Below are 13,578 nucleotides of genomic sequence, written 5' to 3' on the forward strand. Positions count from 1 at the left end.
ATCGCAAGCAGAACAGCTTGAAAACTGCTTGTTTAATGTTGAACAATGCTTTGTGGTTATTTATGTAAAATCTTGATCTGAAAAGTAACACTAATTACCTCAAAAGTGTTCAGTACTTAACTTTCCAGCAAGAACCTCATCAAAACAAAAGAGGTTTTATTATAAAAACAGCATTTTATTGAACGTCAGAAATAAAGTTACATACATCATGTGGAAACTGCACTCCTGCTTCTTGTTGCTGACCTCCCTACAGGTTATTATCATTTCAGAGCACAAACATTATTGGCATTAGACATATTCCCTGTGAAATCTCCACTGTACTGACTGTGTGTGTTTAGTATTGCAGCAGGCTGATCTATAATTTATTCACAGTTTGGCTCAATAGTGCATCAGTTGAGAATCATCCCTCAATCATACCTCAGAATCAGCCATAATTTATTAAGCATACATGATAGATTAGTGTGAGGACATTTATGTGTTACACATCTCATGTGTCAAAATATGATTCATTAATTATTTCAAGCCTGTGAAGTACAGAGGAATCTACAGTGATGGGGCTCACTTGGACCAGTCAGGTGAACAAAAATCAAAGTGTTTACTACTGTAATTTTATTTTGAATATTCCTGCAAGTAGGCACTTTGGCAAACAGCCACTGAGGAGATTTGGCTCCAATGATAAACCACAAGAATAACAGATCCAAATGAATATGGGGATGGGAGGGGGTAATTTCATGTTCACAAGTGCTTTTTCCTCCACTTTGATAATATATCTGTAAGGGCCTCTGGTCCAAGTGTTTAAACACTGAACTGGGCAATGATTCAGTCAAGACAATGGAGCCATCTATATATTGTGATGGTATCATAAATAAGAGCATGATCATGTTGGTGTGCCATTGTTTCCATGTCATAAAAGATCCTGCATCTGACTGTCCAGAATATTCTGGTTATTACTGTGGGAAAAGCTCTTACAGACAGCAAAATAAGACATTTTATCGGCAAATATTGTGTAAGTTATTGGAATTTCCCAGCTATCATTTGCAGGTGTAAGAACCTGGACAAAAACACGGCCATTCAAGCTTCAGACATTTAGGCTCTGAGTAGAAACACAGGCGTAATTTCTTCCTGTCTACACCCTCTCTCTCCTCTCTCACACACACACACATTAACTCACACAACTCAGGAGGTCTATAAGATTAAGACTTCTCTGCTTCTCAGAGGGCGTGATGGAGACACAATGATATCATCAGAATCATCAGAATCGATTGCAGCGGCTCCTCCAGACTCAGCTGTGCAGTGGAGCTCTGTTTGGTCTGCAGGAGATACACAGATATACTTGTGATCAAACCACCTGGGCATCATAAAGAGCCCTAAAAAGCAGGTGTAATCAACTGAATTTTAAGTAGTCTGCAATTTGCAATACGCATATTTCAACATGAATATTTCAGCAAACATTTTATTACAGTGACAGAAAATCAAGCACATTACAAAACAGGGGATGACCTTAAGATTTTACATCCTTCAAACAGTCAAAACACAGAAAACATCTCTCTCTAACCTGTTGTGGGTGTCAACCTGGAGGCATGAGTGCTAGAGACAGGCCATGAGTCTTCATCACCCTGCTTTTTCTCCTCGTTATGGACGGATGCAGCATCTTGACAACACAACAACATATAACCAGCACAATTCAGACACATCCTCATAAACATCTGTACAGAGGATTTAACTGTGGTACTTTTAACATGCCTGTAAATACACAGACCCTAACAGCTTCTTCACTCCTCACACAATGTACCTTGCAAAGCAATGCATGGTCTCAAATAAAATGCAACAAAACTACAGTTCTGAGAACCCTACTACTTCTTGCTAAAAACATTCAAATGTAAGAACTTTTTGATCCAAAGATGGTGCCGTCCAGAATCTCTCAGTGAAGCCCACAGCACATCAAATGGAGGGGCAGTCTGTAAGCATGCAGGGAAAACTGCTGACCTTGCTGCTCCGCTCTATGCACCCATCTACTGTCAGCCTATTAGAAAGCCAGGGAGATGGGGAAAGCAGTGGAATCTAGCAGGGTCAGTTAGGTCAGACTGAAGCTTAAGACGGGGCTCTTGAGCAGTAGATTTTTAGGGGTCATGCGAGGTAGCGATGCTACTGGTCGAAAGGACTGCCGAGTGCCCTCATCAGTCTTTGACAGGAAGCTGTCAAAGCTCAGGCTGGTGCAGAGGAGACAGGCGCACTAGAATTAGATCAGTGTGCCAGCGAGATCCGTAACTAGTCATAAACGTGTCAGGGAAGATATGGTGAGTAATTCTGAGGTTGAGAGCAGGGCAATGCCATGGTGCTGCATGCTCAACAAACATCAAGCCTGAACCCTCACTCCTGAGCTGCTGTATCAGTGGTGTGTTTCCTGCCACAGTTACATGCCGTTCTACATCTCCAATGTAAAGAAATCCCATATTACAAAAGAAAACACTGAGAGGAAACTCACACGTGTCATGTGGAGGCATTAATACATTCACTAAATGCAGAGGGTGTATGCTATTAACACAAAAACACAATTTGTGTTTGAGCTACATGGGTATGGGATAGGGTAAGATGGGGAAGCAAGAAGTTTTTTTGTGGGCGAACCTTACCTGTTCTGCTGGTTGTTGAGTGAGTTCTTGGTACCAGCATGGGCAAACTGTTTCCCACTAGAGAAGGCACGGAGAACCCTGAGCTAATACACAAACACACACACACACACACAATACTGCATTATCTTCTGTGTGATTTAATGCATTTGTTTTGTTTTAGTTTTCTGTTATAAATGATTCACCTTTCTGTTGAAAGACTACAGCGAGCCAGGTGTCCCCTGAATGCAGACTGTATCATCGTCAAGGCAACCACATCCATCTCCCCACCTTCAGAGGAAGCTACATCACTGCGGCTTGTTGCTTCTACAACCTGAAAAGATGAGGTGAGGAAGAGACAGAGCAAAGGGAAGGAGCAAACAGGAGTGCAGGAGAGAGGAGAGGTTCAGGGAGTGAGACCGAGATAGAAAAATGTGTGAGGAGACAGCGGGACGTTGAAGTAGGTTCAGAAAATGCTTTTTGAATCATCTATTGGTTATTTAATTCAGCAACTGTGTCTGCCCATAATGGTCTTTATTACAGTGGCCACTAGTTTAAAAAGTATTTGTGATATTGTGAGATTAAGAGTGATATTGATGCACAAGCATTTTCCTTGATTATTATGATTCTAATGTGTTACAGGTGCTGCATTACACTTATACAGTGACTGCATGGAAGTGTTTGTGAAACCTTATTCTGTGTGTCTTTCAGCAGGTCCTTGAGCTTGGACTCTCTGAGGAGATGGCCTCTTAGTGCTGACTGCAACATCACAATGTCCTTAAGATAGAATGCGAAGAGATGGAGACAGAAAGAGAAATCTGGGACAGAGTGTCTGGACATTCTTTATATAATATTTCTCTCACACATCAATAACTTCTTTTACATAACTGTGGAGTGTTACATACCCTATTTCTGTGCTCCCTCCAGTTTGTCTGGATGGCCCTTGCCGCTTTCTCTCTTTCTTCATGTTGCCTTCTCATACTCCTCTTCTCCTCTGCATCTTCACCCAAATCCTCATGTCTTTCCCCTTCTTTCTCTCCACCTTCAGCGTCCCCCTCCTCACCCTCCTTCACACCTGATCTGCTTGGACTGTCCTCACAGTCCACTGCCGTTGTGGGGGAGAGTGAGGAGAGCTCAGCTTGTGCGGGTTTGAGTTTGTCGTCCTCCAGAGTTTGGATCCTTGACCACAACTGTTCCAGTTCCTCTCTGAGAAACACACACACATTATCAATACATAAACAGATGACAAAATGCAACTAGCAGCCATGGTGGATGTCCTCTGACAGTGAAATATACAATTTATTCTCTGAAAGGTTTTTGACAGGAACCTGTTTTGTCAGCCATGCATGTGATCAGATTTGAATGCAAGAACATACTATGTGTTGAGACTGAGCTTACCTTCACTGTTGTAACCATATGTGACTTGTACACCAGCTAACAAGTTTAGTATATGTTAGCATTAGCACTGGCAAAGGGATGCATGTCAACATTAGTATCAGTTTGTTTGCTAACAGCCTGTGGACTAGTTAGCTATCTACTTTGTTTAAACTGTAAAAGTGACCTTTCCCACCTGACCATACTTTAAAGGATGAATATAGAGCAAACTACCACACACTTTCAGACATCTCTATTCTTTGCCTGGATGTTATATATTTAACCATTATTTGCATAAAGACAATTCTCCAAGTGGATCGCTATGATAATGCCAACTGTGTTTGCTGGGACATTTTTGATGTAACTACAAAGCCTCTGTATGACAAACACATCAGCTAAGATCTCTAAAATGGCCATAAGTAGATTTCCCCATTAAAACCACTGTTTCAAATGCAAATGAATAGTCCATCAATAGTTTTTTTTCCAAAAGTTTTTGATAGAAAAACCTTAACATAACATTCAAAGATCATGAATATATGGATGACTTTGATTATGAAAACATGCAGAACTTCTCTGAACCTCATAAATTTCAATCTCACAAATAGTAGATATAAAAATGTCACATTTGGCGAGTAGAACATACTTATGCTGCTTATTCCATTCATTTGTTTGTTCAGCCTTCCATTGCTCTGTTTCGTTTCTCCAGTTTTTCCCTTTCTGTCCTCAACTGTCTGAGCTCATCACTGAAAAACACAGACACAACACAGACTTAGACTGACAAACAAAATCAAGCAGCTTTATGCGCATAGCTGCTGTTACTGAGATAATAATGTGTCTTGTAATGTAATGTGTAATGTGTGTGTAATGTGTCTTCTGTTGGTATATTCTGTGAATTTGAATCAGTGAGATTTACAATGGCTTGAAAAGATGCATGTATCACTCACTCTTTACTTGACAATGTCTCCTGTAGCTCCACCCTCTCCTTCTCCAATTGGCTGAAGCGTTCTCTCAGATCTGAAACCTCCTCCCCTTCTTCAGTGATTGTTCCCACGGAGACCACTGCCTCTGTTGCCATGGTAAACCCCAGAATCTCAGCGGGTGTGGCCTGGACCTCCTGATCCAATCGGCCGCTGCTCTTCGCCGACTGGGCGTGTCTTCTGCCGTCCTCCGGCCTCTGATAGGAGGAGAGAGGAGTCTGTCTGTGATGAAGCTGTAATCTCTAAAGCGTCAGTCGGACACAGATGCCGGCACATGTTTATATGGGTAACTAGTTACAGCTTCCTCTCACCTTCTCCACTTCTAACAGCCTTCGCAACAGTCTCTGTTTACTCCAGTCTCTGTAACCTAGGGAACATAATCACACAAAGACACACAGTTTTTAATCCGCATACTTTAATTTAGGGTTGATAACTGAATAGGACTATAATGAAAGTAGTAGTTCTGCAGTTCTGCAGTAGTCATTTAACATGTGGTTCATAAAATGTCAGAGAATAGTGACAATGCAATCAAATTCCGAAGCCATGTGACAATTCAAATTGCTTGTTTGTCTGACAACACACAGAACCAGAATAATCAGTTTCTTATCATAGAAGACGATGATAAATGATAACATTTGTGAGGCCAGAACCAGCAGATATTTAATTTTTTTCTTAAGGAATAACTTGATAAAAGGAATAGATAAAATAGATGATTTCAATCTGACTGGTTCTAGAGGCAGTGAGATTGGCATGTCAGTATGATTTTGTGTGTGAAAAAAGACCTTTGATTCCTCCAGCAGGACTGTCAGTGTTGAGTTCTTCTCTCAGTGCCGTGTTCTCCTGTTGGAGCTGCTTCAGGTTCTCCGTCAGACGATGAACCGTGGAGCTCAAAGCTCTCTGCTGCCTCTGGGAGCATTTACTCTCTGCTCGACTACTGCAGACAGCAGGAGATAGAGGGAGGGGAAGATTTCAGCCAGAAAGATGGAATTAATAAAGGAGCATGACAGCATCTTTAAAGATTTATCACAAATCCTGAAACCCTGTCATTTGACAGGTCTGTGAGCGTGGCCATCCTTTACATCCAGGATCAAAGCCTCTGAGCAGCAGCCTTGTCTCACCACTCTATGAAAAGGACTGTTAGTTCCTCTCTACCTTCCTAAATGTTGATGAAGGGGGAGGAAAGAGACTGACTTGATCTTCTGTGCCTGAGCACTGAACACACTGTCAACCTACATTTAACAAATTTATAAATAACTGATGAAGTTGTCATATTGAAGTGTAATTTTATACGATTTTTAAACCTTAAAAACTCAACTCACTCAAAAACCTACAATCATATTCAAGTACACACGAGATGAAGAGCAGAATTAATAATTGGGAAGGCCAAATTCAACTCTAGACACCAAAAGTCCACTCACAAAAATATACACAATAATGTTTTCAGTCTCATGTATACCTTTTCTCTGCAGCTTCTAGCAGCATCCTCAGTCTCTGGATCTGAAAGATGAGGCAAACAACACATGAGCTTAGGTGAGATTTCCATTTCCCCATCTGAGCTCACACTGTGTGACCAAAGTAAACGTGATGATAACATCAGCTTTCACAGAAGCAGAAACACAGAGCAGCTGAGTGTTTGTCTGTGGTGGCTGTTAACAGGTGTTCTGCTTTTGTAAATCTGAATGCAGTAACATGCCAAAAGATTTTTTTTTTTTTTTGCTTCAACATTCAGGTGGGAAAAAATTAGAGGCATTTAATTCACCTCTTCAAAGTAGGTTTCTACTGTGATCTTCAGCTCCTCCAGGTTGGTGGTCCTCAGTTCACTTTGCAGTTTACTAGAGAATAAGACAGACTTAACTAAATATTGTGCTGTTTCACAAATGGACCACATGAACTGATTGATGTATAGGTTGGAAGACATTTTACCTCAGGGCATTTTCTTTCTCTCTACACTGCTGCTCCAACTTCAGGATTCTCTGCTTCAGCCCATTGAGAACCTTGACAGACAGAATCAGTTTATAAGCCTGTTAAGATGCATTTTTAAAATAATCTCTGATATTTTTCCAACTGGCTGAACATACTCACCACACTCCCTTCTTTTTTCTTATCCACCAAACTACGAGTATACTCAGATCCCTGTAGAGAAAGATCATACAATTATAAAAGTTTTAAAGTGTCTATGACAAAAAAATTTGAAACAATTTACTGATGATACTTTAGTGGGATCCAGCAGTTCTTCTATCTGCTTCTCTCTTTTAGCGTTATCCTCCTCCAGGCGGCGTAGTTTGGCTTTCATTTTCTGGTTGTCAGACTTCTGCGCCTGGAGACTCTGCAGAGAGCAGTACTAGTGATTAATCACACATCAAGAAAGGCATAAAAGGAAACATTCAATATTTCCAGGGCAGATATGCAAATCCTAAAATGTCAAATCTGAATAATAATTGATAATCCATGTAAGGAAAAATGTCTTAAACCCCTCTTCCTTTTTGCAGAGTAATAAAGGTTTGAGTCAGCTGTAAAACAGCACACAGGAACTGGTAAGCATTCACTGCCCGCTCAAGGCCATGTTACACTGAGTCTTGATGCTGCACTCTCCTGCAGAAGAAAAATCTCCCACCCACTGCTGACAACACCACCCTGATGCAATATGTTCTATCAATGAGCTTTTTTCTTGAGTACACAATATAAATTTTGAAACATACCTTCTTGAGGCGAATAATCTCATCATACATGTCCTCCTTCTCTCTGTAGTCACCTGTGCCAAAAGTAAAGCCTGTAACACAAACAGTACACTGTCACACAAATGCACTTCAGTTATATTCTCACCTTGCATTGATGAAACAGATGATGGTGACAGGATCATGTCAGTTTCTGCTATTGTCTCCCATCCTCTGCAAAGCACTGTTAAGCACAAAACCTGACCTTTACCCTCACCGCTGTCACACTTACACAGTCTCTCACCATTGGATGCAGAGTGGAGATGTTTGTGTTTCCTCATGCTCAAAGTCTGTTTGAGAAGCTCTGGCATGACGTCACACTCTGATCTCAGCGTCTGGGACAGATCTGGAAAAGAGGAAGATTGAAAGAGGTTCTGTACATCAAGATTTTTTACAATCCTGTACAATTTCATTATAGTGTGTGTTTTTTAGATAGCTTTCTAATTATTTATTCACAAAAATCTATTTCACATATACTTTTCAGTCATGTTTACAGTCTTTTATTGTTTTTATGTGTGTGATTACCAGGTTTTTTTTTTTCATTATTTCGACTTTTACACCACTGCATACAAGTGCCCTTGATCAAACAAATAAAGTCACAGTGAAGTGAATAGAGATAATCACATCAATGCTGACTCACATTGCTAGTTTGTGCATTCTCTGAGCTCAGTGCATACACTTTACCCTACCTGTCCTCCACCGTATAGTTGATAGATGAATGAGCATCTAAAAAGCTAAAGACACAGATATTTGATGTAGTAATAGACCAGAGCTAAAAGGAGACCAGAACTTGGACTTATATTCCTCAGTTGGACAAAAACATGCCTCTAAATGAAAGCTAATGGTACTCAGTGTCAGATATTTGTTACATGTCTGCCGTAACAACTTTGTAAAGTGATAATGTGTTAGTGTCCACATCATAATAAAATCCCAGAAACTGATTATTTTTGCAACACTTGCAGAGCAGCTTATTATCAGTTTCCCAAAGACATCAGCCCTGAGCAGGACAACTACAAAGTCAGCAAACCTGTTATCAGCTGAACGAACAGTCTGAGTCTGTCACTTCTCTCCATCTCTCCTTCCATCTAAGGTTCAGCAGCCACTCCTCCAGCCATTCCTCCTGAGGAGAGACACGGCTGAGGCTGTGTTTATATGGTGCCTACCATGGCCGTTGCTGAGGGATGTGAGACGAGCTGAACCACTCTCCCCAGTACTTTCTCGCCGGGTGTCCCCCAGGGACGCCCTTGGTAATCTCCAAGCCGCCACTGCTGCTCTTCTGGGGTTCACATTCAGGCTGGAGAGGTACGGAGACCCTACATGTACACCAAGTGTATATAAACAGTCATGGGATTTGGAAAGCAAGTCTGTTGAAGTATCTGCAATACACTCTCCACAGAGAAGCTGGGCAGGTCTTACTTGGAGAGGGAGGAGGCTTCCCAGAAGATCGTTTCCTCTGTGTTCTCTGCTAAAAGATGAAAACAAGGGGTTGAAGCAGAGGAAAGGTGTGTTAAACTAAAATTCTATGAACAACCTTGTTCAACTGAGCATAACACATCAACATAACAGAAAGATAAAAGTATAAACATACAGAGACATCATTAACAATAGAAGTGGATTTGCTTACCTTTTCCAAAAAATCAGCCGAGAAAGAGAAGCCATCATCAGCCTGGGTTGAACAGAGGAGAGAGGCAAGGGTGTGTGTGCCAATGAGAACAAGTGAGAGAAAATATACCAACTTCAGGATTTTAGGCTGTGTTTAATTTGAGTCAGTGATAACTCTCAATAACTCTGAGGGCTCAGATACTGATCATTTATTACATAAACTATATGCATTTTTTATTTTCACCACTTTTTCACCACTGACGAGTTCTTCAAATGAAATGAAAATGAAAATCAGCAAACAAGAGGGATTTAGCTAAAATACTCAAGACATGATATCCAAAAACATCACGTCAATTTATTAAGAGTCACGAGCAGAAAGGTGGAACAACTGTTTTGAACTATTGTGTTGTGTTCTGAGTTACAGACTTGAGGGAATGAGTTTGATAAAAGTTTCAAAGCTTCAAACAAGAAGAAAACTATTTCAAAAGAACACATTTTAAGATTCATGGATAAAGTCAGTTGTAGTCTAGACCTAACCAAAGCTGAGGACTCACCAGCTCCTCGCAGTCTTCATCTGTTTGAAAATCGCTCGCCTCCAGAGACATTTTAGCAGTCGCATTAAACATCGCAGGAAAACAAACGTTACGTTAAGTCGGAAAACTTGTCTTTCTCCGTGTGTAAGTCTCTCATTTTTTCCAAGTCAAGCAGCTCACTTGAGGTTTCCCCCCTCTTGCTAGCAGTAGTAGTAGTAAAAACATGGGGCAACAAAAGAGACGTTAGCTGTGCTACAACTCGAAATTTCTGTCCATAAAACTGCGGATTCTCCACGTAACGAGCCGGCGATGCGGTGACAGACACTGTTAACCATAGCTTCCCCGAAATCCGTTAAAACGTTGTCTTCTTTCGCAGCAGATGTTTCTGTTTTCTCATCAGTGTTGGAGATTGAGTCGTCTAGCAACCAGGCAGCTGTTAATAAGCTGTGTTAAGCTAGCTAGAAAAAGTCAGAGCGGTACCGGAAACTACGTAAGTACGCTTTCAAGATAAAATCCTACACACGCTAAATGACAGCAAATTCGCATCAACCTATGTTTATTTTATTATATTTTAATTAAGATAGTGCTTCAGTCAAATATCTTTTGGTGTATGTCAAATATATCTAACATTTATAGAATATGTCGGTGCGAGTTTTAGTGAGAATTTTATTTTGAAAATTAAATCCAGTTGCACATTTACAGTTTTGTTTAGCTTGACGAAGTTTATAACAAAACCACAACCCAGGGCTGAATGTTAATACTCTTTCTACCTCTCTTTCCTTCTAAGTCATATCCTCACGTTTCTCATTGGTTGAGAGGTGCTAAAAGGAGGGAATTAAACTACTGTTCTCCAATAGCCTGAGAGAAGATGAGGAATATAGAGGGTAGATGGGACTTTTGAGAGTAACCCAGTGTTCCCTGCTCAGTGCTTGTTAGCTGGTGGGCCACAGCAAATCAACGTGGGATTCCAATGTCAGAACACTTTACATACAAACATGCTTACAACAGCGTACATATATAAAACTACTTTCTTCACCAAGTCATAGTTTTTGTTTTCCATTTTTGCAGGAATAAGAGAACATCTAAATATATTCTGAGACATTAGTGAAATGCAACATCTGACTTGAAATATACTGTAACAGTATAGTACCACAAATGTCCACTGACAACCTGTGAGTCCAAATATCTGCTATTAACTTCTGTTTTTGTATCTCTCTTCTTCTTTCTGGGCATTCCTATCCAACCTTTTAATGTTAGATGATCCACCTAAACTGTCTTTATCAGAAGAGATATCAGCATGTGTAACTAAGGTCTGCATTGCTGGATAAATTTGGCATGTCAGATATACAGATAAGTAAACCTTTTCCAGTCTCTCATGTACACTGCCCTCCACTCCTTTCACATTGTTCCTCACACTCTCCTCTTCCCTGCAAACTCTGGAGAGAAGATGGTGACCTCTTGTTCCTGTATTATATTCTCATACACACTGTTTATACAGGTGGTGGACCCCCAGAGCCACACAGTCAGGCAGACCAGCAGACTTTTGTTCAGGGCAAATAAACCCACTGCAGATCTCATCTCATACAGTTATCAGTTTTCTTGCAAAAGAGTTAAACTAGTCCAATAAAGTGGTTGTTGTGAGCCCAGAAAAGCCCTAAAGAGACTGGCCCCTGACTGTGTGTTATCAAACCAGCACACTCTGTGCTGTAACTGTAGCCTTTCATTCACTGGACATGTAATTCAAAACACAGACTCTGATTTGTGTCTCTGCAGAACCTCAGTTTACCAGTCTTAATCTTTAGTACAAAACCCATCACCTGTTTTAACCATATCCACAGAGATAATGGGTACATGACACTGAGCAAACATGATGTCATAACATGGCATTAATAACAAAATGAACTTATTATTATGCACAACATAGTCAGACACACAGGACCACACTAACTGAAGAATAGTCACCTTATAAGAATATATACTTATACTCTTCAGCCCCATGTTTCATGTTTCCTTGTGCATGTGTGTGTGTGTGTGTGTGTGTGTGTGCATGTTGGTGTTAGTGTGATTATGTAAAAAGTTGCATGGCAGAAATGGCATGTCTGCCACCTAGTGACTGTCAAACTGCACTGCATCTTACCTGGAAGTCGGAGTCAGTTATTGATTTTGGTCATTGAAACACACCTTTTTTTAAAATTACAGGAATGTGGATGTAGAATCACATATCAATCAAATTCTAATTGTTTTCTCTGTTTTGGCTGATTTAGCCCATTTAGTGGGAAAAAAATGCATGAATATTTGACTGCACTGCTGACCATTGACCACAAGCAACACAGTGAACTTCACCTCTCTTTTTACTGTTGTCAGCTTTATTGCTCTTTCTCTGCTCTTTAATCTCAATTACACACTGATTCAATGATATCATTACAATCATATCACTCATACAATTATTGTTATGTAAAACACTGTTCCTCAGATAAATGAATATAATACATGTGTCTGTGTCCATGAATAAACTAAATAAATCCTGACACCATGGCTTCACACTGGGAAAACACAGGTGTAAATAATACAGTTAATTAGCTGTTTCAGTTTCAGGGTAATTGTTAATCTTACTACTTGCACCTGTGCTTCTCCTACTTGTGTCTACTAAATGTCTGCTGAGAAAAAGCACTACGTTGTGTTGAAGACGTCACACAAGTGAAATATGTGATCTTCAAACTACAACAGCGATTATCTCTGCAGCTTCTAGTTACAGTTATTAGCATTTTCTCTAATCTTTTTGTTTATGGTAGTTTTTGATTGATAGATATATATATATAATGTTTTATGACTGATTGCATCTAGAGAAAATTCAATTATGTTTTAGTGATCCCTGTGAGGAAGTTAACTTTCTGTGCTTAAGCATACTGTTATTCTCTGAATGTCCAGAAGGGGGCGGTGTGGTCTGAGCTGAGCCTTATCTAGCACCAGGCAGCCCAGGCCCAGGCTATGCGTTTTCTCATTGCCCCACCTCCAGGTTCTCTTCAAGAGCTTTGTCCCAGACCAGTTTTCATGTCCTCCAGAGTAAGTCCCACTCCCAACTGCAATCCTAGTTCAGGCTGTTTACTCACCGTTTCCTGGATCAAGGTTTGATTGACATAAAACACTGTACATTTCCTCTCGTGATCCTCCATTGCCAGTGTCTCCCTTCCCATCACTTCACAGGCAACAAGATGTTTCAAATACAAACACAAATACAAACATACAGCTTCACATTTAAATCAGTTAGTGAACTGACTGAAACTATTACCTCGTAAACCATAAGAGGTAAGGGACAGAACAAAAGTCCAATTTCCCCTGGACACAGCATTTTATGCTTTAGGCTATATCCAGTTGCTAGGTGACAAATGCGATCAATTAATCATTTTATCTATAAACAGTGAAATCTAATGGAAAATACCAACCAAAGCTTACCAGAGACCACAGCAATAAGACAGAATTCCTTATCTTATAAAAACCCAAAGATAATCAAAATACAGTGTTCTGAAAGCAAAACCTCAACATTTAATAAATTTGTACTGGTCAGTGTTTGTCATTTTTACTTGATAAATGACTTAAATAATTAATAAATTATCATAATTCTCCTTGATTAATTATTATCATTAATTATCATTTGATTGTCACCACAACATTCACATAAACACACAGAGACAGACACTTGCCCCACATATCCCACAGGGTTGGCAGGTCAGTAATTTGTGTAAATATCGACACAATATACAGTGTATGCAAA

At 40.1% G+C, this 13,578-nt stretch overlaps 1 protein-coding gene across 1 annotated transcript; it reads right to left on the bottom strand.

Annotated features, from left to right (window-relative positions):
• Window positions 1-154: 154 nt before the first annotated feature.
• iqce (IQ motif containing E) lies at window positions 155-10,270 on the bottom strand. The gene is given in 22 exon segments (XM_018693370.2): window positions 155-1,310; window positions 1,556-1,651; window positions 2,631-2,713; window positions 2,813-2,940; window positions 3,297-3,383; window positions 3,512-3,812; window positions 4,624-4,676; window positions 4,678-4,723; window positions 4,925-5,154; window positions 5,269-5,324; window positions 5,740-5,891; window positions 6,414-6,454; window positions 6,717-6,789; window positions 6,881-6,951; window positions 7,040-7,090; window positions 7,170-7,283; window positions 7,657-7,727; window positions 7,916-8,017; window positions 8,835-8,984; window positions 9,088-9,136; window positions 9,296-9,337; window positions 9,828-10,270. Coding segments are annotated over 22 exon segments (2,193 nt in total). The 5' UTR covers window positions 9,900-10,270; the 3' UTR covers window positions 155-1,185.
• Window positions 10,271-13,578: the final 3,308 nt, after the last annotated feature.

Source organism: Lates calcarifer, linkage group LG5 (genome assembly GCF_001640805.2).
Source record: "Lates calcarifer isolate ASB-BC8 linkage group LG5, TLL_Latcal_v3, whole genome shotgun sequence".
NCBI classification, from domain to species: domain Eukaryota; kingdom Metazoa; phylum Chordata; class Actinopteri; family Centropomidae; genus Lates; species Lates calcarifer.